This window comes from Oncorhynchus mykiss, chromosome 1 (assembly GCF_013265735.2).
Source record: "Oncorhynchus mykiss isolate Arlee chromosome 1, USDA_OmykA_1.1, whole genome shotgun sequence".
In the NCBI taxonomy this organism is placed as follows: Eukaryota; Metazoa; Chordata; class Actinopteri; order Salmoniformes; family Salmonidae; genus Oncorhynchus; species Oncorhynchus mykiss.
The window spans coordinates 30,317,579-30,334,582 of record NC_048565.1 but is presented as its reverse complement, the minus strand read 5'-3'; the positions used below and the strand labels follow the sequence as shown (position 1 = coordinate 30,334,582).

Genomic DNA, 17,004 nt, shown 5'->3' with positions numbered 1-17,004 from the left:
ATTAATTATTAACAGTGCGTATGTTTAATTTAGCAAGTACGTTTCTCCTGACTGCTATATTAGACTGACCAATAGGTTGTGCTGTTTGCCTGTTTTCACTTTTGTATTTGTACTTTTGAAGGTTTGTTATCTGGGTGGCCCACCAAATCGATGACTAGGGGGATCGGAGTAATCAAGGCTTGTAAGTATAAAGTGTTCGCTTTTAATTAAAGACGGGAAGAAGATAGAACCTGAAAACAACACATTTTGAATAACATCTATTCCATGTAAAATATTATATGGGTGTGTGTTATAGTGTATCCTAACACTACATTGTAACATTTGCATTGTGTACTTACTTGGCATTTATTTAGTCTGTGCCCATTCAATACCTGAAAAGGAGAGTAAATAAGGAAATTTCTTAAAATGAATAAATACGTTAAAAAAAAAATCGCTGAACACACTTGTGAGCAGTGTTATGATTGTTAAGACCACAAGAGGGCAATATTATTCACTATTAAAGTTAGCTCTTATTGCTACCATGATGCTGCTTCAAATCTTCGCATTTTGTGGTTAGACTTATTTTTAGAATTTGATTCTCTGCTAAGGTCTCTGTTAAGTGCTTGTAAAAAATGCTATTTATCCTCTTTGGGAGAACTAACTGACATTTGTACATTAGTACGAAAAAAATGGCTAGCTAGCCAATGGGTAAGTAAAGAAATGATCTCAGACAAGTAAAGGACATCGGAAATTAAAGTGCTTTTAATAATATGCCTATTAATTTGGCTCAACTCAATCTTGCCTAGGTCTTAAATGTATGATCGTTATCCTAAAAGTAGTATTATCCTTGTGTTGAAGTTGCTATATGGCTTAAGTCTGTTCAGGTTCTTTATCAGTTAGAATGTTTCTGGTTGAATGAGATGAGTTAATATAGTAAGTAATACTAATAAGCTAACTAAAGTTGTTAATACGTTAGCTAGCTAGCTTGCTAAATTGGTCAAGTTGGCAATATTACTAATCAAGAAGATGCCATGTTGTATTCTGTTAATATGAACCATGGTTATCATAATTGATAATACACACACATGTTTGATGAAAATCTGTAAATGATTTGTTTGGTTGAAAAGGTGAAAGGTCTGTAATATAATGTCACAACTCGTAGACTAGGGTTGCAGAATTTTGTAATGTCCTCTTGGGGGGGTCATAAAAAAATCTAAAGTCAGGAACCCATGTTTTTTTTTAAAATAATTCTGCACTACTTGAACTGAGCATTACGCATAGCACTAGGAAACCTGATCACTTGAGAGATCACATTTTTGGGAACTTGAATTTTGGTTTGCAAAAACGGTATTCAAGTAAAAGCCTAGATGAGGAACTCCATTCCGAGAGACCACATTTTGTAATATTTGGCCAGTATGAGTGAGTATTCACAACTTGTGGTCTGGTGTATTTGATGGTCACCTAATTTCTCATCTTATCCCTTACAGAATCAAGACATGGACTGACTGCCTGTTCCATTCCCTCCCCATGAAGTAAGAAGACAGCTATGTAAGTCTAGTCTGTGTTGTGTGCTGTAACAAATGGAATGTTTCTTAAAATGTCTGCTGTAAATGTAATGTTAATGCTCTGTACTAAATCAATTCCTTAGAAAAACATTAAGTTATGTTTAATAACATTGAAGTAACATAACTTCTACATAAAAGTTCAAATCCAGGCATGTCATGTTTGCCCAAAACACAGGGCCTTAAACATAGCACTTGATATTTAACATCCATAACAATCCAGAGCTGGGCTATTTATTGGTAACGGGAGTAGGATTCCCAGTGATGTGGTATAATTTGGAAAACTGATTTTAACCAATTGAGATCAACAGATCTACCACCATGACATTTCTACCTCTTCTTGTAGTGTTATTAAAATATGTATATTCCAGTGAAAGTTTACCCTTTTGTTGTTTTTTGCTGCATGGTGAAAGCTATAATTATATCACACATTGTTACATGCCACTGAACAGACACTTCAAATTAAGCTAAATCAGTTTAAAGTTACTAATCTCTTAATTTGGTAATGAAGCCCTGTTACAAGGGCATCCTATTTTATAACAATGATTTAAAGGGATACTGCGAGATTCTGTTTTTCTACTTACCCCGTCCAATGAACTTGTGGATACTATTTTTATGTCTCTGTGTGAAGTATGAAGGAAGTTTGGAGCTAGTTTCGCCAGCCAATGCTAACTAGCGTAAGCGCAATGACGAAGTCTTTAGGTACGCTAGCGTATGATGCGTAAAGGACTCGCCCTTTAAATCTTTACTTCAAATATGCTCATGCTTCTCCTAGAAGCTAGAAGTTGCCATTCATTGTTGATAACTCCTGATGCTTAAATAACTTTCAAATATTCCGTGATTCTTCTCTTGCCTGTGGCCCAATTATTCACAACTGCCCAAATTTATCCCCCAGTATTTTTTCCCCCCTCTTTTTTTTTGTTATCAGCTTTATTTTGAAATGTAATAGATTGAAGCTCCTTTTTTCACTTAGTCAGTGTATTCTGACATAATACATAGACTACTGCATTATGCTATTCTACCTATTTCCTAGCTGGGATAATAAAGTCACCTACCTACTACTACCATTATGATTCAGTATTTTCTGCTTTATTCGGGAGGAATTTCACTTTTCTTAAAGTCAAACGATCACAGTTAGGCCATGTTGTCTTTTTTTCTTCAGTAAAAAGGTGAGATGCGAAATAATCCTGTATTAATTAGACCCAACCCACCTCTACTAATGATTTATTTGCATGTCCACTAAATTATAACTTCAAACTAAAGGCCCAATGGATATTTCCTTGTACTTTGAATATGAGATGGTTTCTCGTAATAATTCAGTTTTCTTGGCAAGATCCTCCGAAAATCTTCACTTTGTTTTCACTTGTTGGTCATGAACTGACATCTTCGGTCGGAACCTGCCTCTATTTTTTTCTTGGCTTAAGTGAATGCGTAAATAGATTTTAAGAACTCTTTTTATTATTCTCGTTCTTATTAAAATTATTTTTGTGATTTCCTCTCGTCCTTGGTGAATCTCTGCTGGTCATGTGTGGAAGTTTGAGGCCGGGTGCATGCAGAGGAAGCACATTTAGCATATTTTGTGCAGTTTAACTCCATGCATGATTACTATTGTTGGGAATGTTGTGTTTCGTTACAAATAAAGGAGCAGTAGTTTAGATACAACTAATAGTTCATCAATATCAGTTGGCCAAAAGTGGATTATGAGATTAACTCATGCCAGCGTGTGCTCAATTTGATTCCTGTGAACCCCCTAGTGGGCAGTTGAAGTAGTTTAGCCTAGCTTGACAGTAAAATAATAATAAATCAAATTAATGTCACCAATTTATTGTCTATCTATTCTAATGAACATTGTATAATCCCAAAAGTAGATCACCAGCCATGGGTTGTATGAACGATTTTGATTTGTCAGATATAAATAACGACTTTACATTATCCATGCTAAAATGATAAATTATACTGATCTGTAATGATTAACAGACATTTTGTAACATTCCATTTGCTTAGCTTTCACCTGTATTTCCTGTTTTGTCTTTGTTGTTTTCAAATTATTCAGCTGTAAAATTTGTTGAATGCTTGCTATTAAATTGCATAATGCTGTGTTCATGTGCTCTCGGAATCATCGGAAATTTGGAACTGGGATACCCCCCGGAATGCTCCCAGAATTTACGTAATTACGAGTTTCCGACATCCAAAACCAATCATAACGAGCGCCCAAGTATGAAATAGTCGTACTCCTAATGTTTCCCCGTTCTGGTAGTTTTGAGTTTCCTACTTCAGGTGAACGAAGCGTAATAATATTTGACTTTAGATTTATCGTTAAAACACTCGTGAGAATCATAGATTTCTAAAGGTTTTAAATTATTGCTTTTGTGGAAATTTGAACAGCTGATTTGCATTACTTTTAGTATTCCATCCCCCAAAAATATTAACATAATTGTCTAACGTTTATATTTGAAAATCATGGGCACAAGGTCATTTGGGGTGAATAGGGCTGAATCTTCAAATTATATTCACATTTTGTCCAATCTGTCTGCATATTACACATGTGTATGGTTAGTAAGCATTCAGCCCTTAATGCTCTTTATATAAACATTCTGGATTTTGGGGGATTTATTTTAATTGCGATATTTGTCACTGCATACTGCTATGATACAGACATTTTAACTTTGGGTTTCATTACCAACTCGACTTTCAGCTAGCTATTGAGCATTGGAATCGGAATCTTTTGTGGTGTTGTTGAAGCTCTTTTCGCAGGCAAATTCCAATTGATGGGATAGGACAAAATTGAGGTCTTAATTAAATGTAATTGGGGCTTTCGACTCATTTTCTTTTTCTTAATTCCATTAAAGACCCCATTCTACTGGACATTGAAGTGGAGACAGCTGCTTTGTCATCAAGATGGCGGCGTTGATTTGGGAGCTAATTGGATTTTTGAAAAGCTGACTGGATTTTTCAGGATTTTATTTTACTGGATAAGATGCATCAATTGGAATTACATCAAACTTTGACATGGACTCTTGTGCTTTGGATGTGCTGGCAATTCTTTGGACTCAATTGTTTGAATATTGTAATGGTTTCCTTTACTGGGTTCAGTTACACTACTTTTTCTACTTCTGTGATTTCCTAATAGGATGTTATTTATGTTAAATAAAACATTGCAATTTTCACTATTCTGACTTTCTTTCATTGATCAATATGCTACCCAAGAATGTTACAGGACTTGTCTTTTCGCTAAATGTGAAAATTCTCTCCAGCTGAATCAATTTTACTCAAATGTAATCCAGTTTCTGGTATTTTCTTGGGCTTCCGATTTACTCCTGTTTACTGGAAGGTATGATACGTTTGCCTTGTACAATCTAAATTGACATTTAGTGCTAGCTAAATTAGGCCCACTAACTTTAAATAAGATCTGGAGAATTGGAGGGTAAACGCAAGTAATACTTTACACAACTTTTTATTTTGTGAACTTTTACACCTATTACGCAAGTTTTTTTGCTCAAGTGTTTACGCTACTTGTCTCGAGCAATACTTAACAATGTAGCAACTTTTTAAAACTATTTATATCCCGGGTTAATTTAATTGACCAGTTTATTACTTCCTACACTTTTGTAGGACTGTAATGTATTCACAATCCGACTCGTAATTGGCGCAAACATTTATTTTTAAATTTAAGTAAGTCAAATGAAAGGGTATGGCTTCTAGTGATCAACGCATTCCATGGTGAATGAAGGGGCTGGCTAATCTATACAGTAATACTCTGCATTTCTACATAGCTCTACATAATACACAGTTGAAACAGCTTTTGGCAAAAACTGAAATGGTGGCCAAGGCTCTGCCTCTAAAATGGCTCCTGAAGTCATACTTCCTGTCTGAGCAGGAAGTGATGGGTCTTAGTGTTTAATTATTTTTGTACAAATATTACCCTTATTGATAAATAATATATATGGATATGACTTTGGCAAAGGCTATCCTCTTGAAGTGATGCAACTTTTTATGAAATAAAAATGTAATATAGGTTTGCCGTTTTTATACAAAATAAAGGGGGTGGGACTTTGGGACATCACCTGAGTGTGGGGTAAATGGAAATAACGTCAATCAAAGGCAAAGCTTTCAGAGCTAGGAAGGAGCTCTAGATGGCGGATGAGCCTTGGGAAGGGGAACAATTCATTGGGCTTTCGTCAGCCCTTTTTCTTTTTCATGAAATCAAGCTGGAATATGCCGCTCTATGAATATTTTTTTTATTTAAAATAAAAACTAGTACTATAGTGAACAGTAGATTAGGTTTACTGCTTTTATTAGTTTTTCGTCGTGTATATCGGTTTTACTGAGTGTATGCGCGAGTCGTTGTCTTCTCTGCCTAGGTCTGGCAGCCATGGCGCGCCTCCATTTTTCGTGTGCTCTGTGAAGAGCTCTAGCCTTTCGTCTCACGATCACTTGTGTTGACGCTTCAATATCCTATTAATGTCTTTTCCCCTAATGTTTATTTTCATTCAACCTTTTTTTTATATATACCTTTTTTTGGGGGTAATGAGTATTATATAGTCTATAGCCTATTTTGCGGATGTGAATCTAATACTTCATTATACCTTACTGTACATGGAATAGGTATGTTTACATTTTTATAATGCCTACAATCGATTTAATTTTTATTTATCACATTTTGGTCGTCCTTTGTCTGATGACGCAGTTAGAATTAGTGCATGTGGCTCGGTCGGTGGATCTAATTGTAATTCTCAACACTTGGCTTTTTAATTACAGGATGTCATCAGTTGTCATTTATCCATCGATAATTTATATATTAATATATGTCCAATTTAAACGCCTGACACAACGTTGTCTTATTTCGTAACGTCAAGGATTTTACTGTCCTCTGAGAAACACTATCTTATGGGACTTTTATGATAGTTCATCACTCTTCTAACTTTTGACAGCAAATACCAGCACATAAGACCATCAAATCCAACGTTTTCAAGATAAAACTATGATGAAGAATAAGAATAAAAAGCAAGAAGATGAAGGTTCGACTCAAAGCAATGCATCAAGGTACGATCATCTATTTAACTTTTTAGACATCTGTTTTCATTGTTTACCTTGACAAGCATGGTTGATCGCCTGTGGACACATTTGCTACATAGTTTTAACGATTTGTACCAGTTTCAAACCAATGACCTTGGTCTTGTTTAATAGCCACACCCTAATTTTGCTAGCATTTTGTTACACTAAAGACTGAACTTTCAGGCCCATGTTATTTCATCTTTACCCACATGTATACAACCTAGAATAAGTTTAATTGGCTTTTTTCCCAAGAACAAATACATGATTTCAATGTTTGTTGTTCCATCGTTACTATGTGATATGACCTTGTCATATTAGTCGACACTGCATTGCACCATTTGAACATGCAACGCGTATTCTTTTTTCAAACGTTTTAGAACTCTAATTTACTCATGTTAACAGCATGTGTGGCTGAAGGGAAGTATTTAAATAAATATCCAGTAGGCTCTATTCAACTTGTTTTCTGCATTGGCAACTATGTAGGTAAGTTTAAAGACGCATTTGTCATCATTTGAAACAGTTGACAACATTGGTTTTTAGTAAGCTTAAATGTGGGTAGCCTAAATTATAAAGTGTGTAGTATTTGAATGAGAACTGTTAAATATATAGTAGGCCATACAGTCAATCACGACTGAATGTTCACTAGATTTTAGTTTCTATTTAGGCTGTTGTAGATCTATTTACCTCCTGGATATTTTGTCTTCAGTTACTCCTTCATTTGTTACAGGCTTCTGTCCATAAGAAAGGGAGCCTCTATTATTGTAGGCCTATTTGAAAACGGCTTCACTGGTAGTCAGTCCTCTTGTAAATGTATTTAACTTTGACATGTTTTATGGATAGCCATTTGAAAAAGTTATTAATTAAGGTGTGTATATACTGAAAAAGTATGCATTCTGATGTCATTCAGAGAACAATTTGAGGGGTTATTGGCATTGATGTAGCTCTTTCTGAAGTGCTCTTCACTGGTACACAAATCAGACTAACCATTGACATACTACATTTTGCACAGATTTGGTGTTCACTCAAAAGTTCTAGATTAGGCTTTTCTATTAGGCTGTATTTTCGGATTTGATAGGACAGCTGATTCAATTGAGTGATGTCCTCAATGCACAGTAGCCCTTTATTCAGCTGTGCCTATATTTGTGACCAAGAGGGGCTTATATTCTGATACCAAGGAATAGGCTACTAGCTAAGTGCCAGGATGGTAAATGTCATGTATTGCAGATGTTTTCATGGTCTCAACAACTTGAGCTATTAGATTATACTTTTATTTGTAAAATAATACAAAAGTTGGGATTCAAATGATTGAAATGTATTATCTGTTTGCGTTTGAACACAAAACAATGTAATTTATTATAATCAATAAAAAGTTATACATGTGCACAGGTTATTTTGAGGCATACTTGTGTCAAATAACCATTCTTGCTTGCAAAATCATGGTAATCTTGAGTGGAACATAATATCTGCTTATCCATCAGTGAAATCATTTCATTCTATCGGGGATGGTAAGTGCACATTGCTTACATCTCTGATAGTTTTAGAATTCAGTCATGGAATTAACTGTCTTATGTCGGCCTATGTATAATTGGTGACTGGATATCGTAATTAAAGCCTGATGGGGCCAACATGTTGTCACCTATTACATGGCTTACATTTCTTACCATAGGCCTACATGACTACTACAACTACAGGCCTGTTTGGGATTGTCTTCAAGAGAGAAGTATTGCATTGGTTTTAGATTGTCAATCCATGCAAATGTTTCAGCTTAACTGCCCATAGCACTTAATTCAACTGATAATGGGTCACATACATGGCATGAAGACGTTGTCAAACAATTAAAGGCTGTGTAGTGCATTTGCTATCCTGTTGGCAGCCATTTTAATAACCATGCACATTTTATCCGAAGTCTGTCCCTCAAAATACTAATCCTCTACCACACTTTTGACTGCTCTCGTCCTGATAGAGGACTACTTTTCAAGCACATGTAAGCAAAAGACACTGGGAGAGCAGATCCCTTCAATAAATATTATTTTGAAATACAGGGCATGAAGTGGAGTCCACTTTTAATTCACAAAATGGCTCTTGTTTTGTACTTTCTGTATTAAAAGTGTGCATAGAACTACAGGAAAGGGGAACAGGAAGTGTTTCAAAGGTCATAGGCTTTTTTTTGGAGCTGTGATTGGCTCATTCCTCACCTAGCAACCCACCAGCCTGTAATCATTTACTTCAGTTTTTTGTCCCGCCTATGTCTAACTTCACATTCAATGAAGGGAGTCACTTGCTCATGGGGGTTTGAGCGTTTGTCACTGGGTGACTGACTGGTCAATAAATTACAATAACTTTATCACAGTTCATTAGCTTTTGATATCACAATAACAAATCTTTCTTATCTGAATGGTTATATAAACATTTAATCAGTTAGATTTTCTATAGTTAGATGTATATTTTCAAATGAAATATTATGTACTAATAGAATAGCTCTAGTTATATGCATAAATACTGTCATAAGTGACTACACATAGGTAATAAAGCATGGCTACACATTAAATGATTGTTTTTGTTCTATTGTAGCAGCCTTCTCCATGTTTTAACCATTTTAAGGTAGGCTGACTGTGGATATGATCTATTTTGAAAATGAAATAATGCTGGATGTGGGTACCCCCTATAGTCTGTTCAAGGTACTGCACATTCTGTTCGTATGGGGCATAGACAGACAGGTTTACATTCTTGTAATTTGCTGGGTTTATTATGTAAGAATTACAGTTTTAATAAATAAATGTTAGTGATTAATGTCTTCTGGTTTCATTAAATAAAGACATTCCATTTAAATTGAATAATGTTGACATTTCTTCTAATCTTTTTTTAGTTGCATGTAACATTTTCACGGTAAAGTACAGTATGAATATGGCATTTTTTGGTTAGATTGCTAAAAATGTGGAGTGTTTTGAATGTATCAGGGCATGGTTCTGTCATTGTTTACATACATTAGTTAAATGTAGCCTAATATTTGCATTAACAAAATGATATGATGTGCTCTTGAGGTGAATATTACTTCAGGTCTAGATGTTATAATTGGTTGTTTTGATAGAATCTCAGTAGGAGCTTCATGTTTGGTGGAGTCACTGTTGGCCCTATGTATGTACTGATGTGGCACTGGCAACCATAGGACTTATTTGGCGCCCTCTATTGTTTTAAAACAGTAATGGTTATTTGTGAAAGTTTGTAGGCTATGTTAGGAATTGAATGAATGCAAAGATATTTTTAGTGTGAGCAACTTTTAAATACCGTGATAAGATTTTTCAACATACCAATAATAGTATTGACATAAAACACATCCCTGATTGAGAAGCACTTGTGTGGTTTTCAGCAATTTCTCCTGCATGGGGTTATGGAAGTATTTTTAAAGATCTGTTTTAACAGGTTTGGATTGGCATTGAGAGTGGTCTTGTTATGACAAAGTTAATCTGAGCACACTATGGTGATGTAATGATGTTTCCTTTCCACCTAAAGGTGTTAGCATTTTGTGTGTAGTCTTTTCAGTACTACATGAACTCCATTCACTTAGAAAACATGTTACACATTCTCCAACTTTTTGTACTTTGTGAAATAAGCCTCTTAACTTTCTACACACAAATCCTAGATGACATTGGCTGCTGTTGTGTCCTTGAGCAAGGTGCTCAACACCCCACAACAACAGCTCCATGGGTGCCCAGTGCGGCAGCCCCCTGCTCCAACTGTTAGGATGAAGCGGAAGTCAAATTTCCTTTGGACCTTGTGTACTATTTTGAATAATAAAGTGTGTACAATTTTGAATAAAAAAGTGATCTTCATTTGTTGAGCCAAATCAGTGCTTGACAACAGTAGGTGGGAGATTGGAGAAACTGTTCATGAAATGGGCTTGTTATTGAAAAGGGAAATCTTTGCATAGCTTACCAAATGAAAGTACAGCACTATAAAAGGATGATATTAAGTAAATATGGTAATATTTTAGACTTAAATTCCACATTTTTGATGCTATAGCAATTCGGCCTCAGAAGAATCGAACCACTCTGGGTTGGAGTCTGGGAGTCAGTCGGAGAGTGAGCACGGCAGGGAGAGGAGAAGATTGCACCACTCAGGAGAGTCCAACAGCTCTTCTGAATCTGGGAGCCAGTCCGGGTCTGAGAGTGAATCCCAGCAGGCCTCGGCAGAGGTCAAGGACAGACAACCAGTTAAAAAGAAAGACAATCTGTCAGATGTGAAGAAGGTAAACAAAGCAAGGCCTGTACTGCAAACTAGTTTGCTTGAGTTATAATATGTAGGGCTGAAAGGCCGTTGCAGCGTTGGAAATAAATTGAAGCCATATGCCAAGTCTGTGGTCTGTGTATATATATATATATAAGCCCCATTTCAGTTGAATGCATATAGTTATACCACAGACTTGGTATCCTACTCCCCATATTTGGTTATACCATTATTTACCTGATGATTATTTGCCTGATGGTTTCTAGATTGTAAATCAGATTTTCTATACCAGGCCAGAAGAAGACATGTACTGTATTTACATTTTAGTCATTTAGCAGACACTTTTATATAGAGCGTCTTCATATTCCGTTCAGATTCAGAAGCAATTAGGGTTAAGTGCCCACAAGGGCACATCAACAGATTTTTCACCAAGTCGGCTCTGGGATATATCGCGCCATCAGTTACACAACAGCTTTTATGCATGGACACTGCATATTTAGAAACGGAGTCCTGTCTTAATTGGGTTGGAGACGGAAAATGGCAAGGATGCAATGATCCAATTTGGTATTTGATTCCAGATGTGGGAAGAGCATCCAGATGTCTATGGGGTCAGGCGATCAAATCGCAGTAGACAAGAACCTGCTCGTCTCAATATTGGAGCTGGGGTAAGAAGTGCAACATGAAATCTACTGAAATACTGCTGAATGGAAATTCTTTAAAGAAAACTCCCAAAAAACTTCTAGTGTATGTCGTGTGGATTTATTGGTGTCTCAGTCAATTTAGCTGCAACCCCTTATGGCAAAGCCTAATCTCTCATTGAGATGTAATCAATTTCAACACACTTGCAGGGTAGCAGTGACTCCGAAGGTGAAAGTCCTAAAAGAAAAGCATCACGACAGAAGAAGAAAGAGTGAGTATTGAGATTATTAGATTTGTAATTTTCAGTTTTATTTTCTTCTCGATTTTTTGATTCTTATCCACTTAAATCTATCATGTCGTGGGATGAATTTATTATGTTGTGCCAAATTCTGCTCAATGTTGGGCTATGTGTAGAATAACTCATTTGAATCATGACTTAGGTCTACTTGTCAAATCAATTGTAAATGGGTTAGTTAAACCGACAAATGCCATAGATGACATTCGTTATCTGTAGCATTACTGGCAATCCATGTTTTTTTTTGCTTCCAAAATGCACTTTCTGCTGTCCAATTAGACTCTTCCATAACCTTGGATCACATTCTTGATTGATATCATGAACATATAGCCATAGTATCCCATGACAGTCTGGATGTAAGTGCAAGACATACAGTGCCTTGCGAAAGTATTCGGCCCCCTTGAACTTTGCGACCTTTTGCCACATTTCAGGCTTCAAACATAAAGATATAAAACTGTATTTTTTTGTGAAGAATCAACAAGAATCAACAACACAATCATGAAGTGGAATGACATTTATTGGATATTTCAAACTTTTTTAACAAATCAAAAACTGAAAAATTGGGCGTGCAAAATTATTCAGCCCCTTTACTTTCAGTGCAGCAAACTCTCTCCAGAAGTTCAGTGAGGATCTCTGAATGATCCAATGTTGACCTAAATGACTAATGATGATAAATACAATCCACCTGTGTGTAATCAAGTCTCTGTATAAATGCACCTGCACTGTGATAGTCTCAGAGGTCCGTTAAAAGCGCAGAGAGCATCATGAAGAACAAGGAACACACCAGGCAGGTCCGAGATACTGTTGTGAAGAAGTTTAAAGCCGGATTTGGATACAAAAAGATTTCCCAAGCTTTAAACATCCCAAGGAGCACTGTGCAAGCGATAATATAGAAATGGAAGGAGTATCAGACCACTGCAAATCTACCAAGACCTGGCCGTCCCTCTAAACTTTCAGCTCATACAAGGAGAAGACTGATCAGAGATGCAGCCAAGAGGCCCATGATCACTCTGGATGAACTGCAGAGATCTACAGCTGAGGTGGGAGACTCTGTCCATAGGACAACAATCAGTCGTATATTGCACAAATCTGGCCTTTATGAAAGAGTGGCAAGAAGAAAGCCATTTCTTAAAGATATCCATAAAAAGTGTCGTTTAAAGTTTGCCACAAGCCACCTGGGAGACACACCAAACATGTGGAAGAAGGTGCTCTGGTCAGATGAAACCAAAATTGAACTTTTTGGCAACAATGCAAAGCGTTATGTTTGGCGTAAAAGCAACACAGCTCATCATCCTGAACACACCATCCCCATTGTCAAACATGGTGGTGGCAGCATCATGGTTTGAGACTGCTTTTCTTCAGCAGGGACAGGGAAGATGGTTAAAATTGATGGGAAGATGGATGGAGCCAAATACAGGACCATTCTGGAAGAAAACCTGATGGAGTCTGCAAAAGACCTTAGACTGGGACGGAGATTTGTCTTCCAACAAGACAATGATCCAAAACATAAAGCAAAATCTACAATGGAATGGTTCAAAAATAAACATATCCAGGTGTTAGAATGGCCAAGTCAAAGTCCAGACCTGAATCCAATCGAGAATCTGTGGAAAGAACTGAAAACTGCTGTTCACAAATGCTTTCCATCCAACCTCACTGAGCTCGAGCTGTTTTGCAAGGAGGAATGGGAAAAACTTTCAGTCTCTCAATGTGCAAAACTGATAGAGACATACCCCAAGCGACTTACAGCTGTAATCGCAGCAAAAGGTGGCGCTACAAAGCATTAACTTAAGGGGGCTGAATAATTTTGCACGCCAAATTTTCAGTTTTTGATTTGTTAAAGTTTGAAATATCCAATAAATGTCGTTCCACTTCATGATTGTGTCCCACTTGTTGTTGATTCTTCACAAAAAAATACAGTTTTATATCTTTATGTTTGAAGCTTGAAATGTGGCAAAAGGTCGCAAAGTTCAAGGGGGACGAATACTTTCGCAAGGCACTGTATATTTGGTTTGATCTTTCAATTCGGTGGCGTTTGTATTTGTCATTATTTTTTCCAATAATTTTCTGGATACTGTCCTTGCCATTTTCATGCATATGTGGATGTTTGTGCTTGTCTAAAGTGGCTCATTAGGAGATTCAGACAGCAAGACTGAGGTGGTCTTCAGAACTTTACTTTATGTTTAGTTATCTGATCAAATCTTGCTAACCAGAGCACCCTAAGCCCGGTGTAGAGCATTAATAAACCCAAAGGGTGAACTTGTGGTATTTCTGTGTTGTAAGAAATACCTGGAAAAGTGATGAATCGGATGATGATGATGATGATGATGAGGAGGAGGAGGATGCCAGCAGTGCAGACAGTGAGCAGGAAGAGAAAAAAGTTAGATCCAGACGACTTCCTGCTAGAAGGTAAGGGTGTAGTGAAGCCTGGCCTTCAGACAGCTAATCTGTCCACTTTCATGTCCATTGTGTGTGATCAGAAACTGGCTGTTGTAGTGCTTTTTTGGCTTTGAAAGTGCTGTATGACCGGGTTTCTTTTTAGCCTTCAATCACATACAAAATATGAAATCGGTCAATTCCAATCTGATAATTGTTCAAAATGTTCTTCTGTGTATTATTTATTACTGTGCATTTAATATGTTGTATCAACTATGATATGCATTATACTATTCTATATTGTTATATTGCAGTGAATATTTGCATTTAGACTCAGAAGGATGACCAAAAAAAGAACAGTTAAATCCTAAAGTCAACCAAAATTATGTTTTGATGAAGGCTTGCTAACATTATCAGCTACAGTGCCTTTGGAAAGTATTCAGACCCCTTGACTTTTTACACATTTTGTTATGCTACTGTTCTAAAATTAATTAAATAAATAACAATTCTCAGCAATCTAATCTACACACAATACCCAATAATGACAAAGCAAAAACTGTTTTTTAGAAATGTATTAAAAATATATGTACATTCGTATTCAGACCCTTTGCTATGAAACTCGAAATTGAGCTCAGGTGCATCCTGTTCCCATTGATCCATCCTTGAGATGTTTGTACCTGTGGTAAATTCAATTAATTGGACATGATTTGGAAAGGCACACACCTGTCTATATAAGGTCCCACAGTTGACAGTGCATATCAGAGCAACAACAAAACCATAAGGTCAAAGGAATTGTCCCTTGAGCTCCAAGACAGAACAGTGATCTCCATCATTCTTAAGTGGAATAAGTTTGGAACCACCAAGAGCTGACCTCCCGGCCAAACTGTGCAATTGGGGGAGAAGGGCCTTGGTCAGGGAGATTACCAAGGACCCGATGGTCACTCTGACAGAGCTCCAGAGTTCCTCTGTGGAGATGGGAGACCCTTCCAGAAGGACAACCATCTCAGCAGCACTCTACCAGTCAGGCCTTTATCGTAGAGTGGCCAGACGGAAGCCACTCTTCAGTAAAAGGCACATGACAGCCCGCTTGGAGTTTGCCAAAAGGCACCTAAAGGACTCTCAGACCATGAGAAACAATATTCTCTGGTCTGATGAAACCAAGATTGAACTCTTTGGCCTGAATGCCAAGCGTCACGTCTGGAGGAAACCTGGCACCGTACCTACGGCAAAACATGGTGGTAGCAGTATCATGGTGTGGGGATATTTTTCAGCGGCAGGGACTGGAAGACTAGTCAAGATCGAGGCAAAGATGAACGGAGCAAAGTACAGATAGATCCTTGATGATAACCTGCTCCAGAGCGCTCAGAACCTCAGACTGGGGTGAAGGTTCACCTACTAACAGGACAATGACCCTAACCACACAGCTAAGACAACTCAGGACTTGAACCCGATCGAACATCTCGCTCTCGAGACCTGAAGATAGATTTGATGCAACGCTCCCCATCCAACCTGACAGAGCTTGAGAGTATCTGCAGAGAAGACGGGGAGAAACTCCACAAATACAGGTGGGCCAAGCTTGTAGTGTCATACCCAAGAAGACTCAATGCTGTATTCGCTGCCAAATGTGCTTAAACAAAGTACTGACTAAAGGGTACTTATGTAAATGTAATATTTCAGTTTTTATATTTGTAATACACTTGCAACAATTTCTAAACCTGTTTTTGCCTTGTCACTGTGAGGTATTGTGTGTAGATTAAGGGGGAAAAAAACAATTTAATCAATTTTAGAAGGCTGTAATGTAATAAAATGTGGAAAAATTTGAGGGATCTGAATACTTTCCGAATGGACCGTACATTAAATATTTTTGTAGGCTTTAGGACCCCCCCCCCCATTGATCACTTGGTATTCTAAAGGCATTTAATTAAGAAATTCACCTGTAAGCCTATCAACAATAAATTATTAATATTGCTGAGGTCGGAGGGTTGAAAGCTGTCTCAAGGCCATTGGTGTGAGTCAGATTGTTAGGAGTGATTATAGTCAGCTAGAGCTGTTAGAGGAAAACTAGTAAGTAGGCTGTCTTGCAGAGTGGTTAGAAGTGGTATATGTGTGTATTTGACTCAATATTTTACAGACCAAAGAACAAATCATCTACAGTCAAAAAACAGCAGCCTCCAAAGGGAAGGAAAACCAGGAAACAAGAGTCATCTGTGGAGGAAGATGATGACGACGACGATGATGATGATGATGATGATGATGACGAAGATACCCCAAAGAGACAAACCCGGCGAAGGGTGTCTGCTAAAGTCAGGTATGTCAATGTTTCACTTGTTCAATATAAAATATGAAGGAAATTGTTTACCGTGCATGACATGCATTGTGTTGGTTTGTTACAGTTACAAGGAGGACCAAAATGACTTTGAGACTGACTCTGACGACCTGATAGAGATGGAGGGAGCTGAGGTGGAGCCGGAAGATGACAGCGAGACCATTGAGAAGATCATGGATACCAGGACAGGCAAAAAAGGAGGTGATGCATCCTCACTTAGTATCTCACCTGTATTGTGTTAACCCATCTAGATAGACATTGCCAGCAGATGGGCTTGATAGGCTGATAGGCTTGAAATGGGCATGGTCTAATTGATTCAACAAATGAAAACTCATATCTAAGTTTCTCTTTTTTAATAAACCAGAATATCATTTTTTTTGTGGTTGTTTATCAAAGTTAGCTGAATAACTAATTGATCCTGCTTTATAGTGTTGAAAGAGACAGTAACCGAGGTGCTCATATTACTATGCTAGACAAGATATCTGTTTACTAGCGGCTGCCTCCTGGTTAGGAATCTATACTGTGAATAATATTCAGATATTGAAAATATT

General features: G+C 37.2%; 1 protein-coding gene across 7 annotated transcripts in view; it reads left to right on the top strand.

The window, feature by feature from the left end:
- The window catches only part of chd2 (chromodomain helicase DNA binding protein 2), a 32,797-nt gene that overhangs the window by 1,833 nt on the left and 13,960 nt on the right, over positions 1-17,004 (top strand). For 5 of the 7 annotated variants that reach the window (XM_021598263.2, XM_021598280.2, XM_021598247.2 and 2 more), the window contains exons 3-12: positions 122-181; positions 1,467-1,527; positions 4,391-6,146; positions 6,473-6,584; positions 10,617-10,842; positions 11,399-11,485; positions 11,669-11,730; positions 14,035-14,160; positions 16,259-16,435; positions 16,521-16,654. In XM_021598263.2, the coding sequence (XP_021453938.2) occupies positions 6,523-6,584; positions 10,617-10,842; positions 11,399-11,485; positions 11,669-11,730; positions 14,035-14,160; positions 16,259-16,435; positions 16,521-16,654 (874 nt within the window). In that variant the 5' untranslated portion in view covers positions 122-181; positions 1,467-1,527; positions 4,391-6,146; positions 6,473-6,522. Of the gene's footprint in view, positions 1-121; positions 182-1,466; positions 1,528-4,390; positions 6,585-10,616; positions 10,843-11,398; positions 11,486-11,668; positions 11,731-14,034; positions 14,161-16,258; positions 16,436-16,520; positions 16,655-17,004 lie in introns of all 7 variants that reach the window. The other 2 variants (XM_021598254.2, XM_021598298.2) reach the window with 2 other exon arrangements.